This window comes from Malaclemys terrapin, chromosome 6 (genome assembly GCF_027887155.1).
Source record: "Malaclemys terrapin pileata isolate rMalTer1 chromosome 6, rMalTer1.hap1, whole genome shotgun sequence".
NCBI classification, from domain to species: Eukaryota; Metazoa; Chordata; order Testudines; family Emydidae; genus Malaclemys; species Malaclemys terrapin.
The window spans coordinates 8,273,373-8,299,083 of NC_071510.1; the positions used below are offsets into that span (position 1 = coordinate 8,273,373).

At 42.5% G+C, this 25,711-nt stretch overlaps 1 protein-coding gene across 2 annotated transcripts in view; it reads left to right on the forward strand.

The window, feature by feature from the left end:
• The window catches only part of DGKQ (diacylglycerol kinase theta), a 137,717-nt gene that overhangs the window by 103,313 nt on the left and 8,693 nt on the right, over nt 1-25,711 (forward strand). For both annotated transcript variants that reach the window (XM_054031845.1, XM_054031847.1), the window contains 7 exons: nt 5,020-5,171; nt 7,076-7,224; nt 10,520-10,701; nt 12,694-12,794; nt 20,900-21,046; nt 22,795-22,906; nt 24,449-24,601. In XM_054031845.1, coding sequence (XP_053887820.1) covers nt 5,020-5,171; nt 7,076-7,224; nt 10,520-10,701; nt 12,694-12,794; nt 20,900-21,046; nt 22,795-22,906; nt 24,449-24,601 — 996 coding nt within the window. The remainder of the gene's footprint in view (nt 1-5,019; nt 5,172-7,075; nt 7,225-10,519; nt 10,702-12,693; nt 12,795-20,899; nt 21,047-22,794; nt 22,907-24,448; nt 24,602-25,711) is intronic.

Consider the following 25,711-nt stretch of genomic DNA (forward strand, 5'->3'; position numbering starts at 1 on the left):
AATCCCCATGCAAAGGAGAACAATCTTCTAATTGAAGCTGCTTTGTCTCTTACCAATAGGAGTTTGGCATTGTCCTGTTTAACTTTTCTGCAGATTGTAGGATTAAGAACAAATTAAGCATTATTCCGAACACACTTAAAGTTTCTTCCCTTACAGGGTTCTGCTATTTAAGCATTTCTGTAGAATTGAACTCCAAATTAGTATCTAATAAAGAATTACCTGTGGTAATGAGGAATCCTCTTGAGCAAGGTACACATGCATCCAGAGGTGGTAGGACAACTGAAAAAAGAATTCACTCTCTAGCTATCATACTACCACTGGTAATTCCTTTTTATAGTACAGCCACTATCCCTGCAACTTCCTGTGACGCAGAATTTTTCACCCCATCATGCACAAATATATGTATTTTTATCATTGTCTTCTTATTTAATGTATTGTACTATTGATTTTCCTGTTTATACTAAAGCACTTTGTGTATAAGTAGAAACATTAAAGAAAAGTTTGATTGTATCATATTTGCTTCAGCAAGATCGCAAGGTCCTTTCCAAACTGTAAACGTGTTTTTGATTAAGCATGTAGGACCTGATCCGAAGCTCATAGCAATCAGTGGTAAGGCACCTGTTCGTGGACTTTAAATCAGGCTTTCAGTAAATGTTTGAATGAGCACATTTAAAACCAAATTCTGTGTTGCTCTCTAAAATTAAGGAAAATAATAGAAAATACATGCTTCCTATGCTGTTTTTAAATGTCCACAATATATTTTAAAACCAGATTTCTTGAGAAGAAAATTTAAAAGCAAAAGTTCTCATCCTCATTCAAGATGAGGTACTGGCCTAGTTTGCAGTGTTTAAAAGTTTTCAGCTATAAAGCAGAGAAAGTGTCTGAAATATCCTTTTAACACTTGACAAAGCTTTCCCCTCACATTTGGATAAGTCAAGCAGCGAAATACATTTTGAAGATTATTTTTTTAAATTTTCTGGGCTTGAGACCAAACATGAGAACTATCAGAGCCCCTCCCCCCACCCCCCCAAAAACAAAAGTCTTGTGGAGAAAGTTTTCATAGAAGCATAGAATATCAGAGTTGGAAGGGACCTCAGGAGGTCATCTAGTCCAACCCCCTGCTCAAAGCAGAACCTAATCCCAACTAAATCATCCCAGCCAGGGCTTTGTCAAGCCTGACCTTAAAAAACCTCTAAGGAAGGAGATTCCACCACCTCCCTAGGTAACCCATTCCAGTGCTTCACCACTCTCCTAGTGAAATAGTGTTTCCTAATATCCAACCTAGACCTCTCCCACTGCAACTTGAGACCATTGCTCCTTGTTTTAAATGACTGAAAATGAAGCTTAGATGATGCATCCTTCCCAAACCCTTAGCTGGAGTATTGATAAGATATGACAAATTCCTGTATATTCATTCATGTAATCCTTTGACATCTCTTCTCTTTTCCCCCTCAAAGCATTTCTTAGTCAGCATCATTGTTGTTATATGAAGTGGGAACCTTGCCCGGTCTGCTCAGCTTTCATTCAAAGCTAACCAAGTTTCACAATGTGCCCAATAGTATTGTCATACATGACTTCTGGGATGAAGAGAAGTAATTCTGTCATTTGCTGCCCCAGATGAGCAGCTGGATAACGCTCCCAGACTCCTAAGTCTTGTATCTGTCTTTAAACTTTGACAGCCTAAATTGTCTTCATTTGCATATTTGTAGCATAAACTCTCAAATTATTACAGCTCAAATTGGCTGTTTTCTCTTATTACCCACTAGAACCTTACACGCTGTAGGCAGAAAAGCGCTCTCCCTGCTAGTGCAGGATTTTGACCTGCAGCGGTGTTTCCAGTGTTTCCATTCTACTTTTACAAGTCCCAAGTGAAAGGGGCTCTTTGGAGACTAATATGCTAAAGACAAACATTTTCATAATGATAAGTGATTTAAGACATCTTAAAAGGCCTGATTTTCAGAGGGCAGGTGCTCTGTCCTTTCTGAAAACCAGCACCTGTAAGATATCTCAAGTTAGGAACCCCAAAATTGGGACACCCAAAGTCATTATTCACTTGTGAAAATCTTGGCAAACATCTCTCTGTGTCAGGAAGTATTTCCTCATATTCAGCTTACGTCTTCCATATGTTGGTTTTATCTCGTTACTCTTGGTTACACTCCCTTGTAACTATGTGTGGGGAATGATCCCCATATTATGTAGGCACTAGTTTCTCCCCTTCCTAGGTGTAGATACTCCTCAAATATTTGCAGTCTGTTGTCATGATCCCCTTAATCACTGCTTAGCCAAACTACTGATATTTTAGTTCTTTTCATCTTTCCTCATAAATCGTTCCTTCCAGCCTCATGCCAAAGGGCTGTTCTCTGAATGCTGTCCCGTTGGTGAATGCAAATGACCATGAATAAGGGGCCACCGCCAACGTTTCGGTTTGGAAACGCTCAGTTGAAAATGCCTGAGAGAGAAATGAAGACGCAGCTTTTCTTTGTGTGCCATCTTTGTATCTCTCTGGAAGTTATTCTTCTGTAATGCCTGGCTGAATGAAATGAAAAGAGAGGTAGCTTGGTGTTTTCTGATGTTTATCCAATCATATGAAAACTGGTTTAAAACCTTTCCAATACCGTATTTCTGGCATCTGTTCCTTGCCTAATTCTGACTTCCAGTGAAGCCCTATGTGCTGCTTCTGTTTACCTTATCCTAGAAACCACCTACGGTGTTCAACGCCCATAAAGCAGTGAACTATTCTTCTTTCGAGGTGGCTTCTGGAAGGATCCCCAGCCCCGCCCCTCTGAGCTTTGGGAGCTCTGGTGAAAGTAGTGCCAGATGAGGTGACATGACAGCACGCTCACAGCACTGAATACTTGAGGCTGAGGTTATAAGAGAGATGTGGCCCCAGCTACTCCACCCTTCCTTTCAGTGGTTAGCTGCAGAGGTAGTGACAAAGTCCGAGAGAGGCAGATCAGGGCTCATTTAAAACTTCCCCAATGTTTATTATTCAATTCTGTTCGCAGTAGTGATTTGATAGCTTGTGCGATGGCACTTGGCTTTTGTGGGGATCAGGATCACTGGACCTTTTTGGTCGTGACTATTCAGGTTTTCAAGGGTCAGAATCAGAAGGGTAGATTTTAGTGGCATGCGTCATGCCCCCCCTGTTTTCCTGGATTGCTATTTGGTGCTGTTACCTGGGGTTTTCAGAACCCCCAATAGGGGCAACTTCACTATTCACTCCAGGCACTGTCAGGAATAAATCAGTGGGAATACAGCAATTCCGGCTGATAAGACTCATGCAAATCAGCGTGCTCTATCTAACACTGAAGTTTATTAGATTTAAGCACACACAGACATAAGCAGTAGGTTTAGAACAGGGGTCTCAAACTCAAATGACCATGAGGACCACATGAGGGCTAGTTCATTGGCCCGAAGGCCACATCACTGACACACCCTCCCCTCACTGCCCCCAGCCCTGCCCCCTGCTTCCATGAGGCCCCGCCTCTTCCCACCCCTTCCCTGCCCCCATTCCAACCCCCCTGAAGTTCCCCGTTCCCCGCCAATGGGAACTGCAGGGGGGTGGGGGTGGGGGGGGACGGTGCCTGGAAACCAGGGCAACACACGGAGCCCTCTGCTCTCCTGCCCCTCCCCCGGCCGCAGGGATGTGATGCCAGCTGCTTCGGGGAGCAGCGAGGGACTCTAGGGGGGAAATCCCGCGGGTGTAGTTTGCCCACCCCTGGCCTGGAGGTAGCCCAGGGGTGGGAGAGGCACACGGGTCACTTGGCGGACCGCAGGAAATAGTCCCGCAGGCCGCGTGTTTGAGACCCCTGGTTTAGAACATTCCAGATATTTACCTAACATCTGAAACAGTATTGAGTAATTAACAGCAGGTGTGCACTGACCAGTTGCTCACCCACCGGGGAGAAAGGGTGTTAGGAAAAAATATTTCTTAAGATGGCTTCCCAAGTACACTCTATTAGCTGATCTTTTATAACTAACTTCTACAAAACACATAGGTCATAATGACCCCTACTGCATCATCACTTTTCTAACTTTCAATCAACTTTTAATATCAGAGGCGTCTAGACTCAAGGTTTTCCAACCACCAAGGTTTTCAGTCTCCGCTATTTACTTGTCTGTCGCCTCCACCCATTCTGATGTGCAGAAACTGCGAACTAGATATGACCTTGTTTCTAAAAGCCTGTCTCTAAATTAACCCTTAACGATGTGGTGGTCTGTTCCATTAATTCAGGGTGGCTGAGTGCACATAATATGGTCGCAATTAGCTTGATCACATTCTGGGGCAGACACACCCCTCAAATCCAGGGCAACAGTGTGACAGACCTTTACATTTCAAGCCTACGCTGACAGGCAGTGGAGGCTCCATGGGCTTCATGGCGAGAGAGGCATGGAGCCTAATGTAACAGTTATATTATCAAGGGGACCCCCCCCCCCCAAATCCCCCAGATTTGTATGGGATAATGAGCCAATCTGTCACTGATGGGGTTGAGGAAAAAATATTTCCCATTGATAGATCATTCCCTAGCCCCACCCTTGCATCTTCCTCTGAAGCATCTGGCACTGATCACTCATGGAGACAGGATGCTGTATTAGTTGGATCATGACTGTCATCCAGATTGGCAATTACTGTTTTCCTAGACTTCAGGCTCCATACAGGGCCATTTATGATTTTTTTTTTTTTTTGTAAAAGTATTTAGAGCCCCAGTGGAAAGGCTTTGCTGCTTGAATTCAATGGACTCAGATTATTGAAATGGTTCTTTCTAAAGTCAATGGACACTGAACCTGATATGCAGACCTTGGAAATATTGTGTCATATAATGTCTTCATTTTTACCACATGGCCAAGCTAACTTTACGTCTTCACTTTTCAAAAAAGCAAAATCAAATATGCGTTCAAGCTACACTCTTACCAGTTGATTGTGGGTTTTTTACTAAAGGACTGTGAGTGGATATTCTTGGAGTACTGTAATAATCTAACATGTACACATTTGTTCTAACACCTCTTTGCATTTTCCAGCATACCAAGCTACCACAGAACTGCTGTCCACTACTTGTGTTTGTGAATCCCAAAAGTGGAGGTTTGAAAGGCCGAGATCTACTCTACAGTTTTAGAAAACTGCTAAATCCTCATCAGGTCTTTGAACTCACTAATGGAGGTCCACTGCCTGGGTAAATCTTTTATCACAATAGTTCTTTAGTGAATGGAAGAGTATCACCAAAATAGTAATTTACCGATACTTGTTAGATCTCTCGCTCTGTCACACCCACACACAAAATAGCTAAAATTTCCTCCAACTCATTTTATTTACTTCTGTATTGCTCATGTGAGAATTACACTGCAGGGCCTCTCTTAGGGTACATCTACACTGCAGGGGGGAGTCGATTTAAGATACGCAAATTCAGCTACGTGAATAGCGTAGCTGAATTCAATGTATCGCAGCCGACTTACCCCGCTGTGAGGACGGCGGCAAAATCGACTTCTGCGGCTTTCTGTCGACGGCGCTTACTCCCACCTCCGCTGGTGGAGTAAGAGCGTCAATTCGGGGATCGATTGTCGCGTCCCGACGGGTCGCGATAAATCGATCCCTGAGAGGTCGATTTCTACCCGCTGATTCAGGCGGGTAGTGTAGACCTAGCCTTAGAAATTGTGGTCCTTATTTTAAAAACAAATGGAAAATGTTCACATTTCACAAAGAGGAGAGGACAGAATTGTTTCTGATGTGTCTAGCACAGTAGGGTCCAGATCCTGATGGGAGCATGTGCACATCACCACAATGCAAATAACTACTGGTGGTTAACACAATTGATGGAGAAGGAAGGGAGGAAAGAGAGGGCTTTGAGCAACACGGCTGCCAAGTCGTAATTTTTGCCACTATTTCCAACCATTCTTAACATCAGGTAATAGAAGGGTGTAATAAATGTCTCTATTTCTACTCTTGGAATTTGTCTACAGTTGCAGAAATTTAAGAGGACCTGATTATTCAGAAATGGTAATGCCGTTTCTAAGACGTAAGAAGAAATGTGATGGGAAAAACAAAAGCAATGTGTTACTGGTTTTTTAAAAACACAGTTTAGTTACCAGTGAGTCATAGTATTGCCTGCTAATTGTAATGGAAAACCGTGTTTTTTAAATCCTACTACGTTATTGTTTATTTTTGTACTACTTAAATTGACTCCAGTGCCTTGAAATAAAACTCTCAAAAGGTTAACTTTATTATTTTACATTCATCCAGTGCAAGTGGGTTCAACAGTCCATAACAAAGAAGCAGTAAAAAATAAGCAATATAGGTCTTCTAACTTTGTCAGGACCATGGTTCATTTAGGCTGGTTCCTACAGCATGACTGTCAGTGTTATGCCCATAGAACCTATTGTTGGCTGCAGTATTTCTCTGTTACTATAGACAAGACACTTCACCTCTCTGAGCCTCAGTTTTCCACCTGTAAAATGGGAAGAACGATAAACTCCATTGTAAAGTGCCTTGATTGGTAGGGCTGAAAGTGTTGTGCGAATGGGATCCTATTTAGAATCTCAGTTTTTACAAATCCAGAGTAGTACAGAAACACCCCCTTCTGGGGTTTTTTCAGTCCCAGCAGTATATGCTAGCGGACAAGGAAATGCACACTGTTTAATAACCAAATACTGCATTCAATGTGAATGACAATGGTGTTGTAAACTTCCATTTAAAACCAGATAGAAATCCCAAGTGACAAACAGAATTATAGATGTGTCAATGAAAACACAAATAAACACATTTTAAAAATGTAGACCTTTTTGTGTCTCTGTCTTGTTAATTCCCTGTGGGAGAGAACTCAACTACCATCTTTGGCTATGGGGAAACATCGTGAGAAATATAACTTCAAGTTTGTTAGGCAGAAAACTCCTCTGATAGTTCTAAGTTTTGTTGTCCATTTTATCAGCTTTTCTTAATCGAAACTCTAAAGCGAGGGAAGGAAAAAGCAATAATGACTAAGAACTCAATTGTGTTATTTTAAAGAGAATATTATGGGAGGCCTAATTAATTTTCTGCATCACAGTGTAATATTATTTCTTATGCTTTTGTTTTTAAATGAAGATTTCATACATTCTCTCAAGTTCCCTATTTCCGAGTGCTGGTGTGCGGTGGTGACGGCACAGTTGGTTGGGTCCTTGGTGCGCTGGAGGAAATCAGACACATGCTCGTCTGTTCAGAGCCCTCTGTAGCCATCTTACCTTTAGGAACAGGTGAGAAATAACCGTATGGAACGGGGTTGATTTGAGGAATGTTAATGGGGAGCTATTAAGCATGCTCAAAAATTAGTAGTTTTTCTTTTCGTGTTGATTTTTCTCATCACATGGCATCTGTGACTGGCTTTGTAGCCTGAATGGCATTTTGTTTTAGTTTCTTATGTTACATTGAAGCAATCGGCATGCATCCAGGAGGGAAACAACAAAGACCATTTCATCATCAGCATTCTTTGATTCTTCCATCCTGCCCTCAAAAGGCTCTAAGGTTGCAGCAATCCTCTGTTCAGAACCGCTCAGTGGTGCTTACGGCATTGGCCAAAGCAATGGTTCTCAGCCCGCAGGCTGCTTCTGGCCCAATCAGCACACAGCTACGGCCCATGTGACATCCTCAGGGCCATACAGGCAGTGTATATATTGTGTGGATGCAGCCCACATAACACACAGAGAGCTACATATGCTGCCCACAATGGTAAATAGGTTGAGAACCACGCGGCCAAAGGGTCACCAGAGAGCCACGCAAATGGAAGTGGTATGAACCTAGGGGTGTGGAAGTCCAGATAAACCAGATGTTCTCATTAATTTCTATTCAGGTTTCCAGAAACACACGGGCTGCTGCCTAAGGGCCTGACCAGAGGCAGCAGCACTCCAGTTGCTTTGCAATCCCAGTGTAATAGTGGGATCTGTTCTCTCTCTAACCGGCTCGTCTTTACTCTGTCTAGCCGCTAGTGGTGAGTGTCAGCCACTCTCTCCTCCTCTTGCTTGTTCACCTAGGTTAGGGCTCTGTTTTCCTCCCTTCCCATACGCTACAGCCCTTCCTCCAGTAAGTGACCTGTCCCACTCCCTCTTACCCCAGTGACTGCCTAGTTCTCCAGTCCTCCCGCTGTGACAGAGTCGGGCCAGATGGCTACAGGAGAGCGATAGAAGGCAGATATATTAGCCCCAGATTAAGCAGGCCCCTTTTCCCTGGATAAGGTAATGGGCGGTTCCAGAAAAATCAGGAACTTGCTAGAATCAGTTAAGACAGGCAGGCTAATCAGGGCACCTGCTTTAAAAAGGACCTCACTTCAGTCAGTGAGGGCCGTGCAAGGAGCTGAGAGTGAGAGGGCGTGCTGCTGGAGGACTGAGGAGTACAAATGCTATCTGGCATCAGGAGGAAGGTCCTGTGGTGAGGATACAGAAGGTGTTGGGAGGAGGCCATGGGGAAGTAGCCCAGGGAGTTGTAGTTGTCACACAGGTGTTACACGAAACACTGTAGACAGTTGTGATCCACAGGGCCCTGGGCTGGAACCCGAAATAGAGGGTGGGCCCAGGTTTCCCCCACTCCCTTCCCCCATTGGATACAAGAGGAGTTGACCTGGACTGTGGGTCCCACCAGAGGGGAAGGTCCCTGGCCTGTCCCCCGACCCACTAGGTGGGACTACAGAGACTGTGGGGATTGTTCTCCCTTTCCCCCATGCTGGCCAGTGATGAGGTGAGCTGAGTGAATGGCAGGTTTGAGCCACTAGCAAAAGTGGCCAAACTGAGGGCTTCCGTGAACCTCTGAGGCGAGCACATCGGCCAATAAGTGCAGGACCCACCAAGGCAGAGGAGGAACTTTGTCACACCGCCCTTATGATTACTGTAGAATTACATCTAAGAAAAGGCCAGAGTGTTTCTCCTCTCCTGTAGAATACACCTGAGAGTTATTCCACATTGATTTAGGGGCTGTCTCACTGACTGAATACGGTTATGGGCAAGATTCTTCTATAGTAAAATTAGACATGAAAACTTTTGTACATCCTTAACGAATTGAAATCTGATTAATTTGATCGAGAATCTGTGATGCTCGAAATGTATTGAGACTAATTAGTTTTTAACGAATTCTCTTGATCACTGTCAGAAGCATTGGTTAGGGGAAAATTCATTAGCATTCATGTAAACTTAAAATGAGAAATTAGGAATCTGAATTGAGAAAAGCAGAATAAACTAATCTTCCCATAGCACTCAGACAACTTATCAGATGCAAGTGATTAACTCTTATTTTTCCCACACTCATTCTGTGGTTTATCAGCTCACCATGAGTTCACAGGCTTATTAAGAAAAAAAGGAACAAAACTGAGTATCTTCAACCTATTGCATGCAGAAAATAATTAACAACTGAAACGTGGATTAACGGACAGCATGAGGAACTAAAAGGCAGATCTGGTCTCTCTTCACCCATTGGGGGGGAATATTTATCATATAAAGTGACGTGTCATCTTCAGTACCCAACAACTTACTTTTCTTCCTCCGTGTCCTTTATGAATTCACTTTATTTTGTCAAGTTGTTTTATGCCAGTGCCTTGCCAACATGGTCGCTTATTCCGAGTTTGTATCCACATGCAGTCATAAGGAACAATGGTTTCATGCCATGTATTCATAGTATACAGCCAGTATCTCATGGTAATGTATTTATCTAGATGCAGAAAACCTTTCATGAAATGCGTGTGCTTAACTGTGCTAACAAAATACAGTTGGGAACTAAATTCACAAATAGGCAAATCATGCATGACAGTATGCTAAATGCCTTGGCCAGGATTCTGCCTGTGACCAGGACACAGAACATTCTAATGAATTTACTTCACCACTGTGGGGTGGCAACATATTGCTTACAGATAAGGCATGGCTGTCAACAGCATTAGCTCTTCTGTTTCAGGCAGAGCCTGGCTACCTAGTGTAGCCAACACTTTCTCCATTGTGCAACGGCCAACAGACTTGGTACTTCAGCCTGCTTGCAGCTTGAGGACAGAAACAGACATGACCTTTGCTGGCAGCTGGGGAGTTCCCCAACTCCACCATTTTCCTTTGCCTTCCTAGTGCCAGGTGCAGGGCTCAACCCCCCCTTCCTGCTACCGAGGTTTTCTTAGAAGAATCCCCCCCTTTTTGTTTCAAAGTTCTGACTAACAGTTGCACATCCACAAGCAGTCTGAAACTTAACAGTTCGGTTCACCCTTTATAACAGATCTCCCGACCTTATTACTGTGAGAGGAAATTTTCAGGTGATGATGTATAAATATTCCTATTTTGTGTGTGTCTCTTACATAAAGCAGTATATGATATATTTAATAATTTACTTAGAGAACAGCAAAGACAACATTTACTTACAGGCTTTTCATGTATGCTAAAGTTACATTTTCAGTTCAGTTTTACTGCTGGGAAGTTGTGATCACTGTCTGACTAGTACCCTTGTGGTTGGAGCAATGGCAAGTATTTATCTTTCACACTGTCAGTTGGTTGATTAAACAAATTGACAGTTTGCTTTTTCCCTGTCCAGGTAACGATTTAGGGAGGGTGCTTCGCTGGGGAGCTGGCTATAGTGGGGAAGATCCCTACTCTATTCTGATATCTGTAGATGAAGCTGATGATGTACTGATGGATCGCTGGACCATCCTTTTAGATGCTCAGGAGGCTGTTGAAAGTGCAGAGAATGGTATTTTGGAACCTGATCCTCCAAAGGTATTTCACCGTTTTGATTTCTAAAAGCTACTGGCTTATTCCAGGATGAATGAGATTATAGTGTACCACAGCTGCTTGCGATTTGTCTTTTATTTCAACACACCTTTGGGTGTTACTGTAATAATTCTATATGACTTAGCCCTGGTCTACACTGGGTGGGGGGGGGGATCAATCTAAGATATTCAACTTCAGCTACGAGAATAGCGTAGCTGAAGTCGACGCATCTTAGATCGACTTACCTCGCGTCCTCAGGGTGCGGGGTCGACTGCCGCCGCTCCCCCGTCGACTCCGCTTCACCTCTCGGCAGTGGTGGAGTTCCAGTCGTCTACACTAGACACGATAAATTGATCCCCGATAGATCGATCACTAACCGCAAATCTGGCGGGTAGTGAAGACCTGTCCTTAGCTCAGTCACTAAACCTGTGTGTGAGGAAAGGTAAACCTGACGTGCTTCTTTGAGTACAGTTCTAAAAATGCTTGAAGTCAGAGATTAGTTACACAATATATTCTTTATGGACACTTAAGATATTAATTATTTCTCGGGCACAAAGCATGTCTGACTGATTAACAGTAGTCGTGTCTGCTTTCTGAGGTTGGGAAGGAATGGGTTCCCAGCTCAGGCGAGAATAGGTTCTGCTGAGAGGACGAAAGCTACATTTCAGACCCCTATAATGGAACTGGAATCCTTACACTTTGTTAAACAATCCAGAAAGTTGGTTGTTAAAGTTCTGCTAGACATCACTGAGGTTCAGTTCAGTAAAACTTTAATTGAACAATCTACCGTATCTCTTTCCCTGTTTGCGTATGGTGTCTTTTAAGTGAAAATCTTGCTTGACAGGCTCTCGTGACATCAGATCTCTTTGTTTGGGACAGGGAGAATGTCGTTTGCAGATGTAACCCTGGGATTTGTTGTTTAAAGTCTGGTTCTGTTTTAAGACAAAACAAGGCACAAGATAAAGGAGAAAAAGAGAAGAATAGCAGACGATTACAAAAAAATGGAGCTTCTGTCTTTGTAGTGCAGTTGCTGGAACACCCCAGGCTCAGTACAAGGCTTGTGACTTTATTAGCCACTCAAGGATCTGCCTCATTTTTAAGCAGAATCAGGTGGTGAAGTCATTGTGGTTCGCTTACCACTCGTTCATAACAGGGTAGATTTGTCCTGGCTGTCTAAATTGTCTAAAGATGGAAGGCAGAGAGAGAGAGAGAATGTGTATGTGCCAGGAGGAAAAATGCTGTGGTTGAAACTGACACGCTGGGGAGGATTTAATAATAGAAACATTAGGTTCGCACCACAAGAGTTGCTCAGGACACAGATGTGAAAATGTTGGTGTTCTCTGGTTCCGTCTTCTGGTCTGGTGTGTTTAGATTATCTTTCCGGATAAAGAAACGAAGGCTGCATAATGTGATGGTAAATCCCCGGGTGATACTGTTTAATGCTTCCTTCCACACACAAACAAGTTGCCAAGTTCTCCCCTATAGTGACACCAGGAAGGGAAATACGAAAAAAATGAATGTCTTTGGAAATTGGTTTAATCTGGGACAATGAACACTACAATTTGTCAGTCATAGTCATATGGTTATTAAATGGTAGCACTAGGTGAAGCTAAGATTGTTTAGGTACTGTAACTCTGCAGTTCGATGCTTGACCATATTAGGATTTCTTTTACATATAACCTTATTAATTGCAAATGTCCTGGGTTTGGAATGCTTGGTTTAGGGATAATTACAATATCCTTGCAGTGTTTTTCACCTGGAAGTTACTGATAAATACTCTCAAATACTCTCATATCTTCATTTTAATGTTGTGTTTTGTACTGGGGCTATCTGTGAGAGAAAATGTACTCCTAAATTGCTTTGTGTGCAGTGACTTCAAAAATCTACAAATGTCCATTTCACTGCAAATTTTCAATACCAATACGGGACCCTCTGCTGTGTACATTTGAGTCTCAATGGTATACCATAGTATACTGCTATTTTTGTTTTGTTTTTCAGATTGTACAAATGAACAACTATTGTGGCCTTGGAATTGATGCAGAATTGAGCTTGGGCTTTCACCATGCTAGAGAAGAAGAACCAGGCAAATTTAATAGCAGGTAATCTCAGGAAAAACCTTTGTGGACTGAATGTTCATAGTATCACATATCCAGGGTCTGTATATGATATAACAACTCTACAGGCATTCACAAATAGTGGTGTGGGATATAGTGCACACACCCCACACGCCAGGAAAGAGTTAATGGCCTGCTTTTTTGGGCGGGTGAAACAGCCCTGCCTGAAGCAAGTTTGAGGCTTTGAGGGAAGTGCTCAAAAGGGAGAGCCCAGCTCGGGTGGACCCTGGCAGGAGGCAGAGCAGACCAGCAGTTTTCACTGTAGGAGGGCAGGCTGCCTGGGGCCAGGAACCAAGACAGACTGTGGAAAGCTAGGCCTGGCAGGAGCCGGTTGCCTTCTTTGGCTGCCAGCAACTGACTTAGGCTTGCATGAGCCCTGGTGAGTTTGGAAGTGTGCAGTTTCCTGGGATTTTTGCCGCCTCAAGAAAAAAAAATTTGGCTGCCCCGCCTTTTTTTTTGTGGCCCCCTGCCCCCAGTCCTGCCCCAACTCCACCCCTTCCAAATCCCTTCCCCAAATCCCCAGCCCCGCCTCCTCCCCCAGGTGTGGCGCATTTCCCCCCCCATTGCTTCCTGCGAGCCCCCTCCCCCCCCCGTGAACTCCTGCCCTAGCTCACCTCTGCTCCGCCTGCTCCCCCGGGCGCACCGCCGCTCCGCTTCTCCCCCCTCCCTCTCAGGCGAGGGAGGGGGAGAAGCGGAGCAGCAGCGCGTTCAGGGGAGCAGGCAGAGTGGAGGGTGAGCTAAGGAGGGGGGCGCAGGAAGTAACGGGGGGTAGAGGAACCGCTCCCCGCTCCGCCACCGCTGCCTCCCCTGAGCGCCCGCCGCTTGGCTTCTCCTCCCTTCCAGCCTTGCTGCGTGAAACAGCTGTTTTGCGCCCAGCAAGCCTGAGAGGGAGGGGGGAGAAGCGGCAGCAGGGGAGCAGGTGGAGGTGTAATGGAGGCGAGCTGGGGTGGCGGGGGCACTTTTTCCCCATGCCCCGGAGTCGGTGTCTATGATGGCCGGCGCCAGAATGCTGCCACTAGAAATGCGCCACCCCAAGCACCTGCTTGTTTTGCTGGTGCCTGGAGCCGGCCCTGGACACTGCAGAGCCCAGCAGGGCTGACGAGTGTGGTGAGGATTGAGCCCAGCAGGGACAGAAGAGTTTACATTTCTTTGTTTGTTCTGGATTTGGGGAGCCCCAGAAGGGGTGGACCTTGTCAGAGGGCTAAGTCACCTCAACTGGGAATGTGCCAGAGGCAGGGGGGATCAGCTGGAGACCCGGAGGACAGAGGCAGAACCACTGCCCCACCCCCATAAGGGGGCTTGCAGGGAGGGTACTCGGTCACATGGTGCTTCCAAAAATGGAAAACAAAACATCAGGTTACAGTCATAGCCATGTGATGAGTGTTAGTCTGCCAGTTTTTTACAGTAAATAGCATGCTAGAGGCAATCAGAAGTACGTTTGGGAAGCACTTGGTCATGGTTTCGAAATTTACTTCTTTTCCAATAACTTTGATATTAAAATCGCTGATCTAGGATATATGGCAGCTGGTGGCATTTGTACAAGTATGTACAGTAGTATAAAGCAGGGAAAAATTCACATTACAAATACTCAGTGTCCAGAATTTTCTTTGTACTGGAGTGTGTGTGTGTATTTATGAGCTCCCATGGATGTATTTATTTATTACAATTTATTACAATGGATTTATTTATTTAATACAATCTGTTTGATCATAAACACCAAAAACAAACAAAACCCCCACAAAAACCCTCCTCTAAGAGCACCAAGAAAAAGAAATAGCCTCTGTATGTAATTAGTGAATTCAACAATTCTTCAACATCACTTTCAGTAAGCGCAATCCACCACTGTTTTATATCCATCTTTGATTGTGCTTGAAAGATCCTTTGATTTGTCTTTATGATACCAGCACAAACAATCATCATCATGGATTAAGTAAACCCTAATTATTTATATTCAGAAATACTGCGACCAGTTATCAATATTATAAAACATTATCCAGTTCTCTCCCCATTACAGTTTGATATCAGTATGCTCAAGCAGTATATTTTTCTCAGGAGTTAGGATAATGAAAATCTACTGTTCATGCTCATATACATTACAAAGTACATGGGGAAAATAGCACTTCACATGTGTGTACCGCGTAAGAGTAATACATTCAAGAACTATATTACTGACCAAAAAAAATTAAATCTTCTCCAACCCTCTGGATTGAGAACAGAAAATAACAGGTATTGACTATAAAGTGTAACTATAACAGTGCACAGAGAAAATAATTTTAGCCTTATGTGTGTAATTAATACAATGTAAAGTTACACAGACACATATTTAGATAGTTCATACAAGACCAACTACATTAAAAGAACAGCAAGATCGTAAAGTGAAGTACTCAAAAGTCAGGAAATGATGCAACCTTAACTTCTTTCTTTGTACCTAAGCAGCACGATACTAGACGACAGTATTTTTTCCACGGGCTCCCTGTCTCAACGAGTGCAGAAATAAAATATATGGAGAGATACCTATTTCATAGAGCTAGACTGGACCCCAAAAGGTCATCAAGTCCAGCCCCCTGCCTTCATTAGCAGGACCAAGTACTGATTTTTTCCCCAGATCCCTAAGTGGTTCCCTCAAGGATTGAACTCACAACCCTGGGTTGAGCAGGCCAATGCTCAAACCAGTGAGCTACCAGAAGTTGAACAGTACTCGGTGGAGGGAGGCAGTCTGACATGAGTTATTGTGTATGTGTTTGAAGATGTTGTTCAGTACATCAGTGGGGGATGAAGGGGCCTCAAGGGTAGAGAAGAAAGGGAAATTCCTCCTAATTGATGATACAAGGCAAACGTGAATTGTTATAATCTTAAATACAATTCACATGTTGTATATACCATGCTGTACTTACCGCTTGGTTAAATTTGTTGCTGAATGTTACTTCTCATTAAAGTTAATTGATAAATGTAGGTATACCAATCCAACTTTTTAAAATGAAACCTTAAATCAGTCAAAAAACCCACTACATGCATATACTCTGCAGAGAGATATTCTGGTGAGGATTTTGCACTATTTTGTATTCAGAAACAAAATATCTATGATGCTCGTATCTGGAGTTTAAAATATGTGTACGACTTCCCAGGGCATTTTAACTTCAGCAATGCGTGTTCGATACAGAGCCATATGATAAAGTAAATCTGGGCCAAACTATCAGATGAGAGAGCTCTAGTTTGAAAATCCAAGATGCTTTTAGCTACTATTGAATAAGTGTGTGATCCCACAACAGACGGCAATTCAGGAAAGCATCTCTATTCAGGACAGCACTAAGTGCATGCCTAAAATTAAACATGGGTTTACGCACTGGCCTGAATCAAGGCATTAGACTTGACAATACTCTGAAGCACATGCGTGTCTATGGAGTGTCTTTCTGTCATGCTTTCTCTTCTATTGGCCTTCCTAATACAATGCTGCATTCTGTATGGAATTTGGGTCTTGGTCTTACTTCCCAGGCCAGGTAAAATATAGTGCTTGGTTTTGGGGGTAGGGTTAAAGTATCTTCTCACCGAATTTCAAAACGTTTTTTGTCCCTCACACGCATTATGTGTATGTTGACTTACACTTTAGGTTATTTTGAAAGGTCAAACTCATAAGTAAAGGAGTAACCCTGGTGTCTTCATGTCATATATTTCTCTTTGATGTTTAACGATAGATATTTTTGGTCCTATTCGGTGTGGCTACTTGTACAGATGGTCTTGCCTGTTGTACTTAAGTTTGCTGACATGCAGTAATACATTTTGAACATCTTTATTTTATTTATTTTTTGGGAAAATCATGCTTGTTTTTGCGTGGCATGGAGTATTGCAGTAACTTTCTAGTGACATAAGTAGTCAGCAGAGTTTATAGTGCAAGGAGTATAATCATAATGACCTTCTAAATAGCTTTTGTGTATCTTGAGGCCGTGTTTTTCCTCCTCATATAGCTAAAAGCACATAGCAGTTCATATGCAATGTTCTAAGGAAAGACAGGAATAGGCTTCAAGTGTTCTTGCTGTAGGCATACTGAATTAACATTCGGAGCAGCTGCTAATGTCTCATTTATTAATTTGCTTTAGATGAAATGTAGCCACATGTGCATTTACAATTCCGTCTCTTCTGGTGATTTTTATCATGCTGCACCAAATTACAAATGTCTAGTAATGGGTGACACTATAGGGGCTTCTAGTGTCATGTGTTTAAGAGTTGTACATGAGAGGAGAAAGGACAAATTCCCAAACAGAATGAGATTTGTGTGTAAACAGAATGAGATTTGTGTGTAAACAGAATGAGATTTGTGTGTAAACAGAATGAGATTGGCTGTTTCTTTGGAGATCTGTTTGGAAAACTGATTTTCCATCCCACAAAAATCTTTTTTTTTGTCCCCAGAAATGTCAAATTTGTTTGCAAAACAAAATTTTGAAGGAAAAAATCATCTCATGTCAACGGAAATGTCATTTAGATTTCGGGTTTTTTTTTTATGTTAATTGGTTTTTATGCAAAATAAATTTAAAAATGAAAAGTCTTTTTGAGATGAAAAATTGAAACTTTTCATTCCAAAAATTTCCTGTTTTGACATCTTCGAAAATTTGGTTGAAATAGAAACATTTCAATGAAAAATTTGGATTTTGTTGAAATGGCATTTTCTGACGGAAAACTGAGTTGTGATCTTCTCCACTCAGCAGAAGTACTTGATTATTGCTGCCGTTCAGAAATAAATAGATTTGTCACAAATCACCTTAAGATTGTTGCTAATGGGTATATAATGATTAATCAAGGAGATGATAAAGCCAAAATTAATTTGTTTTATACGCCTGCCCGTAGGCGCAGCTGCCAATGCTAATTGTAATTGTTTGTTTAGTACGTGTAATGCACTCCCCAGGGAGCTGTGAACCATAAACCACTGTGTTACCTCACCAAGGGAGAACTTTGCCCTGGCTTAAACTATGACACACCAGTTTTGGTAGCCTCACCAGTCATCAACCTGAGACTCTGCCAGTCTTAACCTTGCCTTTCAGGTAACATCCGGTGCTCCCGAGGTCCCCAGAGACGTCTCTGCAGTGTCCAGTCCCTCTCACTGGCAAACACAGAATTTATTAAGTCTGCTGTCTCCAAAGAGACAGAGTGTACACCAGCCTGTTGGCTCCCTGAGGATATGCTCTTTACCTTTATACACAGCATGGAGATGGTTTTATAGTAAAAACAAGTTTATTAATAATGAACATAGATTTAAGTGGCACTAAGCAAGAGAAAAAGAGACCGGTATGGATACAAATAAAACAAAAGTAAAAACACGCTTTCTAGTGTCTACAACTTAACAGTTCACAGTCCTGGTCCTTTCTCACCTACAATCAGTTCCCAGAGTCTTCGACCCACACTGTTGAAGGATCCACCTTTCACAGATTCCAAGAGTTCTGGCCTCTTTTGTTCCTTAAGTGATGGATACATAAGGGGTTCTCTCCCCTTCTTTTTATAGTCTAGTAAACCTTTGAAATGTGTGTCCCCAGATAAAGTTCTTCTCCTCTGCTGTGTTTTTCTTCCTGGTCACTTCCCAGCCCCCCTGTTGATTTGTATGTCAATGTAACTTTCATTGTCTCGGGCATCTCCGTGCTCAGTTTACTTTGGAGACACAGGCAAACCAATGTTCCTTTGTCTTGGGCAAACTTGTTTGTCAAGTCTGCCCCCAAAACGTATTTTAGTAAAGTATTCCCAGCACGCGCACACAGCTCTTTACATGCCATCTGTACATACATCACGCAGTGATAGTATTGACCCACGGGTTACCAGTTTTTACATGATACTGAACAAGACACGGTGTTGGGCTAAATATTCTGACCAGGGTGTGCCCTTTACCAGTTGGCATAAAGGGGCTTTGGGGTCACAGACTCATTACGGCAGTCACCATGGTAACAAGCTAAGGACTTAAATGTGTGGGGAAGGTTATCACCTACTCCATTATTGATTGAGCTTCCCTGTTCATGAACTGTAAGTCCCTGCACCTTGTCTGTCACCTTGGACCATTTTTTTAAAAAGCGGTGTTTGTGGCCACCCCCACGTCAAGCTGCAGTTGTTCTGTTTACTGATCTTGAGGTACAGTGCTGTGCACGCTGCTCGAATGTGGTCACTCTGCTCCTGCCTGTATCTGGGAGGCAAAACTGACATTCTGGTCCTCTCTCTAGAGAACTGAAACGTGTGAGGAGGAGTCGCTTAAGGCAGTGGCATAACAGCCCTGGTGCTCCCTGGTGAGGGCACTTTTGGCAGGCCCCTGTGGAATTCTGCTGTAGAATCCAGCTTTCATTTTAAAATGCAATGTTTCTAGCCCTCCTCCTTGTGACGAGCCTTTCCTGGAAAATGTGAACCGATGCATGAGGTCTTCCTGAGTCTGCAGGAAGCACGACATAAGTCACAGGTGTTACCTGCCTAGCTCACCAGGGCCTTGCTGGACACAGCTATTCCATGGCATTTTTTCCTAGAAAGACTTTAGGGGCAGGGATTTACCCGCTGAGGCAGCCAGATGCCTCAGGTTTTATTTTCTGTGTACGAGTCCCATGGAGTGTGCCTATGGGGGTGCCTAAAGTTCACCTCTCCTAGCTAAGGTATTAAAACACAACTGTGCCCTGTCTTCCTTAGGGTACTTTATAACATGTTACTTACTGCATTTACCAAGCCACCTTTAAGACTTGTCTAGACTAGTGAAATGCATTTTCTCTGTGATATTTGCATGGCATGGTAAATCTGTTAAACCTTCCTAAATAAATAAATAGTTAGCTAATGTGCGGGGTACATGGGCGGGAGGGGGGGGGTTACATGTTTTAATTAAGTGCTATTTAAAATATGTTAGCACACCTTACCCAGTTAATGTTTTTAAAGGTGCTAAATGCTGTCTGCTTGAGGAGCTGATGTAATCCCTGCTAATGTAGTGTGGTTCTTTGAACTTTTAGTGACTAGAGTACCACAGGGGTTTGGTCACTATTACTTGTCCACTATTACTGTCTGCAACAGGGGTTGGCAACCTTTCAGAAGTGGTGTGCCGAGTCTTCATTTAGTCACTCTAATTTAAGGTTTCGCGTGCCAGTCATACATTTTAACGTTTTTAGAAGGTCTCTTTCTATAAGTCTATAAGATATAACTAAACGATTGTTGTATGTAAAGTAAATAAGGTTTTTTAAATGTTTAAGACGCTTCATTTAAAATTAAATTAAAATGCAGAGCCCCCCGGACCGGTGGCCAGGACCCGGGCAGTGTGAGTGCCACTGAAAATCAGCTTGCGTGCCGCCTTCGACACACGTGACATAGGTTACCTACCCCTGGTCTGCAAGCTAGTGGATCTGATCTTTTAGCTCACACAGTAGAGATTCGTGCTTTTAGATCTAGAGATGCCAGCTTCTCTCCCTGCAGATGACTTATCCATAGGTGTCATTTTACTAACCTGATTTTAAACAGCACTTAATGAAAATGTATTAGCTAAAATAACATTTAAAAATATTGTAAACAAGGGGTTAACCTTTTCCTCCGTTTTCTTCTCTGTAAAATTGGAACACTTGCAAGTAGCTACATCACAGAATGGCTGAGGGTTATCAGTATAATAAGTATTTAGACATTTTTCTCACTACAGCTTGGGCAGTTTATATTTTCAAATGACTTATTTAGCTCTCTGTTTATCCAGTCTCTGGATGGGTTATGGGCACAGTGCCAACTTTAATTATTCTGTGTTTTCACACTCCATTTTCAAAGTAGTAGATTTTGATTAAAATAAAATTATTTTCAAGCAGAAAGCCTTCTGAAAGGCAGTTCTGAATCTTTACTTGTATATATTTCCATTTGTTCTATGCCTAATGCCTAAGTTGTCTTTCTCTCTATTCATTAAAGTGGATATGAAGTAACAGTTTATCACCTGAAATAGCTTGATTTGTTGATTAAAACTAGAAGACTTAAGTGTGATTTTAGCTAAAGGAAACTTTAAATGAACGTGTTCCAAAATTAGAAGAAAAGTGTTAGCTTAAATGAGCATAATTCAAACAGTGCCACAATATAGTGTCAAACCTTGCAGTGACAGAATGCTATTCTGTTCATAGGTTTCACAACAAAGGAGTCTATGTAAAAGTTGGACTGCAGAGGATAAATCACACCAGAAACCTTCACAAAGAGATAAAACTTCAAGTGGACCAGCATGAAGTTGAGTTACCAAGTATCGAGGGACTCATTTTCATTAATATCCCCAGGTAAAAATGTGAGAAATGAGTTTGTGTCTGTACACACCAAACACCCTGTTGTACTCACCAAAATCTCTGTGGTCAATAGGACTAGATGGAAGGGGTGTTCTTTACTTTTTTTGGCGGGGATTTTCAAAAGTGCTTGAAGGAGCTAGCTGCTCAACTGTTACGAGATTTGGACAGAACTCGCTTCAGTTCTTCTGAAAGTCCTGGCCTGAGTTCATAGAAACTAACCCTCGTTTTTCTAGTGTAATGAGAACCGCTTTGCTATCTCTGCTCTTCTTTCATATTTCATTATTTCTTATTTCATTTATTTCTAGTAACTTTTACCCACTCCCGTACATCACATGCAGGCTTTCTTTTTGTTTGCACAAATGTATAATAAGTATCAGAGGGGTAGCCGTGTTAGTCTGAATCTGTAAAAAGCAACAGAGGGTCCTGTGGCACCTTTGAGACTAACAGAAGTACTGGGAGCATAAGCTTTCGTGGGTCAGAACCTCACTTCTTCAGATGCAAGTTTTATCTCTTTGTGAAGGTGTCTTGCATCTGAAGAAGTGAGGTTCTGACCCACGAAAGCTTATGCTCCCAATACTTCTGTTAGTCTCAAAGGTGCCACAGGACCCTCTGTTGCTTTTTACAGATGTATAATAGTTACTGAAAGGGCTGCCATAGTATTTAACTGTAGCAAGGCGCTATTAATTAGGGTTCTCCGTTAAGAGAAGTTAACCAGCTGTACCTTTTGTTCTAATTTAGGGCATGGCTTTAAGAATTAGAGATTTTTTCTCTTTTTAAGTCTATTTTTTTTTTATTCCTGAGAAAACTAGAAAAGGGGAAAAAATCATATCCCGTGTTGAGCAGTAGCTGTGCATTGGAGAGGCAAACATACTAATCTTACTGGAAATGCAAGTATTTTCTAGGAAGTAAAATTATATTAATTTCCCACTGGCAGGATTTCAGTGGAATGATTTGAAGAGCTTAATTCTACAAAGCTATTTGAAGCCTAAGGCCTGGTCCCCACTTAGTCCGGACTTCGGACTAAGGTACGCAAATTCAGCTACGAATTCGAAGTACCTTAGTCCGAACTTACCGCGGTCCAGACGCGGCCGGAAGTCTCCCCCCGTCGACGCCGCGTACTCCTCTCGGCGAGCTGGAGTACCGGCGCCGACTGTGAGCACTTCCGGGATCGATTTATCGCGTCTTAACCAGACGCGATAAATCGATCCCAGAACATCGATGGCGTGCCGCCGGACCAGCCGGTAAGTGAAGACTAGGCCTAAATGTAATAATTTGATACAGCAGTTTCTCAGTATTTAGCTTTCCTCCAACATATCGTGTCTTCCGAAAGAAAAAATGTATTGATATTACCAAGAACTGTGGTAATCTTCTGAGTAGTAATCATAAAAGTTAAGGCTTCACAGATTTAACCTGTGGTTTCCAGCAACCCAAAATAGTATGAAACTGTTTCCCTCTTATCTACTTTTCCCCAACTGAAAACCTGCTTAGGCCTCCCTCACTGCTTCCACCTCCTCCCTCCCCCACCCCCGAGCAATGTTATCAAGAGGTTACCAAATTTTAGGAAGGCAAATACCGTGTTTTGTAAAGTGGAAAAGGAGAAATACATAACCCCACTCAAGGAGAATCTGTGGAAGAACAGAATGGCTTCTTAAATTGTTAACAGATCAGCTATTTTGATGTTGCTGGAGTATTGTCAGATGCCAACATACTCTCAGCAGCCATGTTTGTGTGCTCTGCTCCAGTTGGGGGTCTGGAGCTGATCTCTGGGGATCTGACCACGATAATCGATTTGAGAAACCAAGAATCGACGATGGCTTACTGGAAGTCGTGGGGGTGACCGGTGTTGTGCACATGGTAAGTCAGTGCTGTGCCCGCTTTTTGTTAGTTTGGGGGTACTGAGCAAGTGAGAACAGCCACTACTCACTTAACCCGTGGTAAACATCTCTGTGAATTTGCCCCATGGTAAATATGTTGCTCACAACACCTTCAAAAAATAGTTTTAGGTTGTAAAATGAAGCACTCAAAAGTCAGAATACAAATTCCAAGAATCTTAAGAATACAAAATATATGAGTCACGTTAGGCTATAAAAGTAATATAAAAGGATATAAAAGGCTGTCATGCTGTGGGGCATTGGCTGTGAGGGCAGTTGGAGAGAGGGTTTAGACAGCTTTTGAAGCCTGCTCTGGAAATCCTTGTTCAGGTGCTCAAATTCAGCAATATATAGAAGGAGGCTGGAGCTGGATGGTAAAAGGTTTTAGAGGCATTGAGGGGTCTGCTGTACCACTTGTTCAAGTAAATGGAAATGCTCCCAGTGATTTCAGAGGGCTTTGAATCAAGCCCTGAAAGACGTCCATATAAAGAATGGGACTGTTTAATTTAGAGAGCTGTTAGCTGCACAAAACAATGAGAGGTATAGATTAGGTCAGTCGGGTGCTTTTGTTTACCCTCTTTCAAAATAGAAGTGGATGGTGAATGGTATTTCAAAGGCTGATAACTAAAAAAAAAAATGAAATTAGAATCGGTAGAGATGGCTTCATTTTTGCTTCCTGGGTTGCTTTATTAGGCTGTGGATAATTGGTACTGCACCCATTGTTCCAGCTTCACAATTTGAAACTCATTTATTGGAGGTTTGCTTTTACATCCCTTTCTTCCAAACTTGTTACAGATATGTAATGTGGTGTGGTGCCACTTGTAATCTTATTCCACATTGTTCATAAGCTTCTCAATAAAATTATAAGGCAAAAAATGATAAAAGGAATTATAACATAATGCATTAAATAACCTGCAGCATTTATTACCTTAAGATAGCAAAATCCTATGATGTCAGAGCACTTAGCAGGATGAAAAACTAGACTTTATTTGAATTTATGATATGTTTGATTCTGTATATGATTTTTAAAATTTGTTATTTTTAAAGTAATTTAAAATCTCAATATTTTCTACGGGTCTTTTAGGTGTCTTTTGTAACAAAATAAAAATATTTGTGAACAAATCCTGATAAATGTTGTATGCCGAGGATAACAATTACTTGGACTCCTTTATAAATCTAGACCCCAATCCTACAGACAAGTTTGCAGCAGCAGGAAGTGAACCCTTTGAGTTCAGTGGAGCTCAGCCGAAGTTGAGGTCTGTTGGCTTGGAGCCACTTTCCAGATCAGGGCTTTACTGCGGCATGAGGTTAACACGGGTGTTACTTTTTAAAATGTCAGGTCATCATTTTGGAATCTTCTAGGGGGTAAAAAGCTCAGACAGGAAAAGGCCAGGATGTACTCCCGCGCTGCAATAGTCTTAAGCCACAGCATGATCTGCACCTGTCCTTGCTTTTCTAAGGCTTATTTGTACCAATACATACTAGAGAGTTTTAGAAAATAATGGCAGTTCTGATATTCTGATAGGGCCAAGTACAGAGCGGTCTGCGATCAGGGATCCGCATAGCCCAAGGAGCTTACTTCCGTGTGACGCTTCTGAAACCAACACCCGTTCAAGTAGACGGGGAGCCCTGGATCCAGCCGCCAGGCCAGATGATCATTTCGGTTGCAGGACCGAAGGTAAGCCTGCCTCGGCCGTTGGCTTTTTTGCATTAGAAAAATGTAAATGGTTGTCGTTAAAGTTTTCTCCTTTTTGGTTTTGTTCCTTAGTCTAAGTCGTGCCATTTGTTTGTCTCATCTCCTGTGAATTGTCTGGTTCCTCATCCTCTTAGTGCATTTCATTTTTAAGGTGCTAATCAGCATAATGTGAGCACTATTGGATGAATATACACTACGGAATCTACACCATGAAATTCAAAGACATTCACATACATTAGTTAAAGGGCCTGTCTTCACCAGCAAAACGACAGTATCGAGGGGGATTATGTTTAAGAAAACAGCCCCCTGGGGGTTTTGTAATGTGGCTTAGCCTCGCATGAGACAGCAGTGAGCCATGTTCTAATTACGTTATTTGCGTTGCAGAAGACCAGGGTTATTCAGACAATCCAGGAACATGGTGTATGAGGGACAGTGCACTCCCTGTTCAGGGGTCAAGGAATCCACTAGCAAGAAAGTGGAGAAATGAGACGTATGCGCAATGGGAGGGGAAGCAGAAGAGGGGTTGGGGGGATTGAGAGTAAAGTTTCTCCCATCCAAGGAGTTAAAGTTTCTGCTGACAATGAAGCAGCCAAATGATTCTTTTGCATTGTCAGTGCCTTTGATGACTCCCACACACACAAGTTCCTTGAATGACCCCTTTAAGAACGACGGCAGAAATCTGTTGCTACAGAAAGAGTTCCAGAAATCTCATCGAATGCCAAGCTTTTGTCGTGAGAAAAAAAGAGGAGTTTGCAGAATGTGCCTCGATTATTTGAAAAGTATTCGCGGCTACGCAGAGCTCTTTTTCAGGTTAAAAAAGAGCTTTGCGTAGCTCGAAAGCGTCTCTCTCTCACCAACAGAAGTTGCTCCAATAAAAGATATTACCTCACCCGCCTTGTCTTTTTCAAACTATTAACCTTTTTGTAAAGAGGGCCAGTGTATAAAAACTTTTCCCTTCTTGCACGAGAGAGAGAGAGAGAGACATTTTGCAATTTGGAGTCACTGTACAGAAACCGCTCTTAAATGCGCAAAGTAAGCAAACCAAAAATTAGGCTTTTCTTGACTCTGTTAGTCATCTTGGGTGATATAATT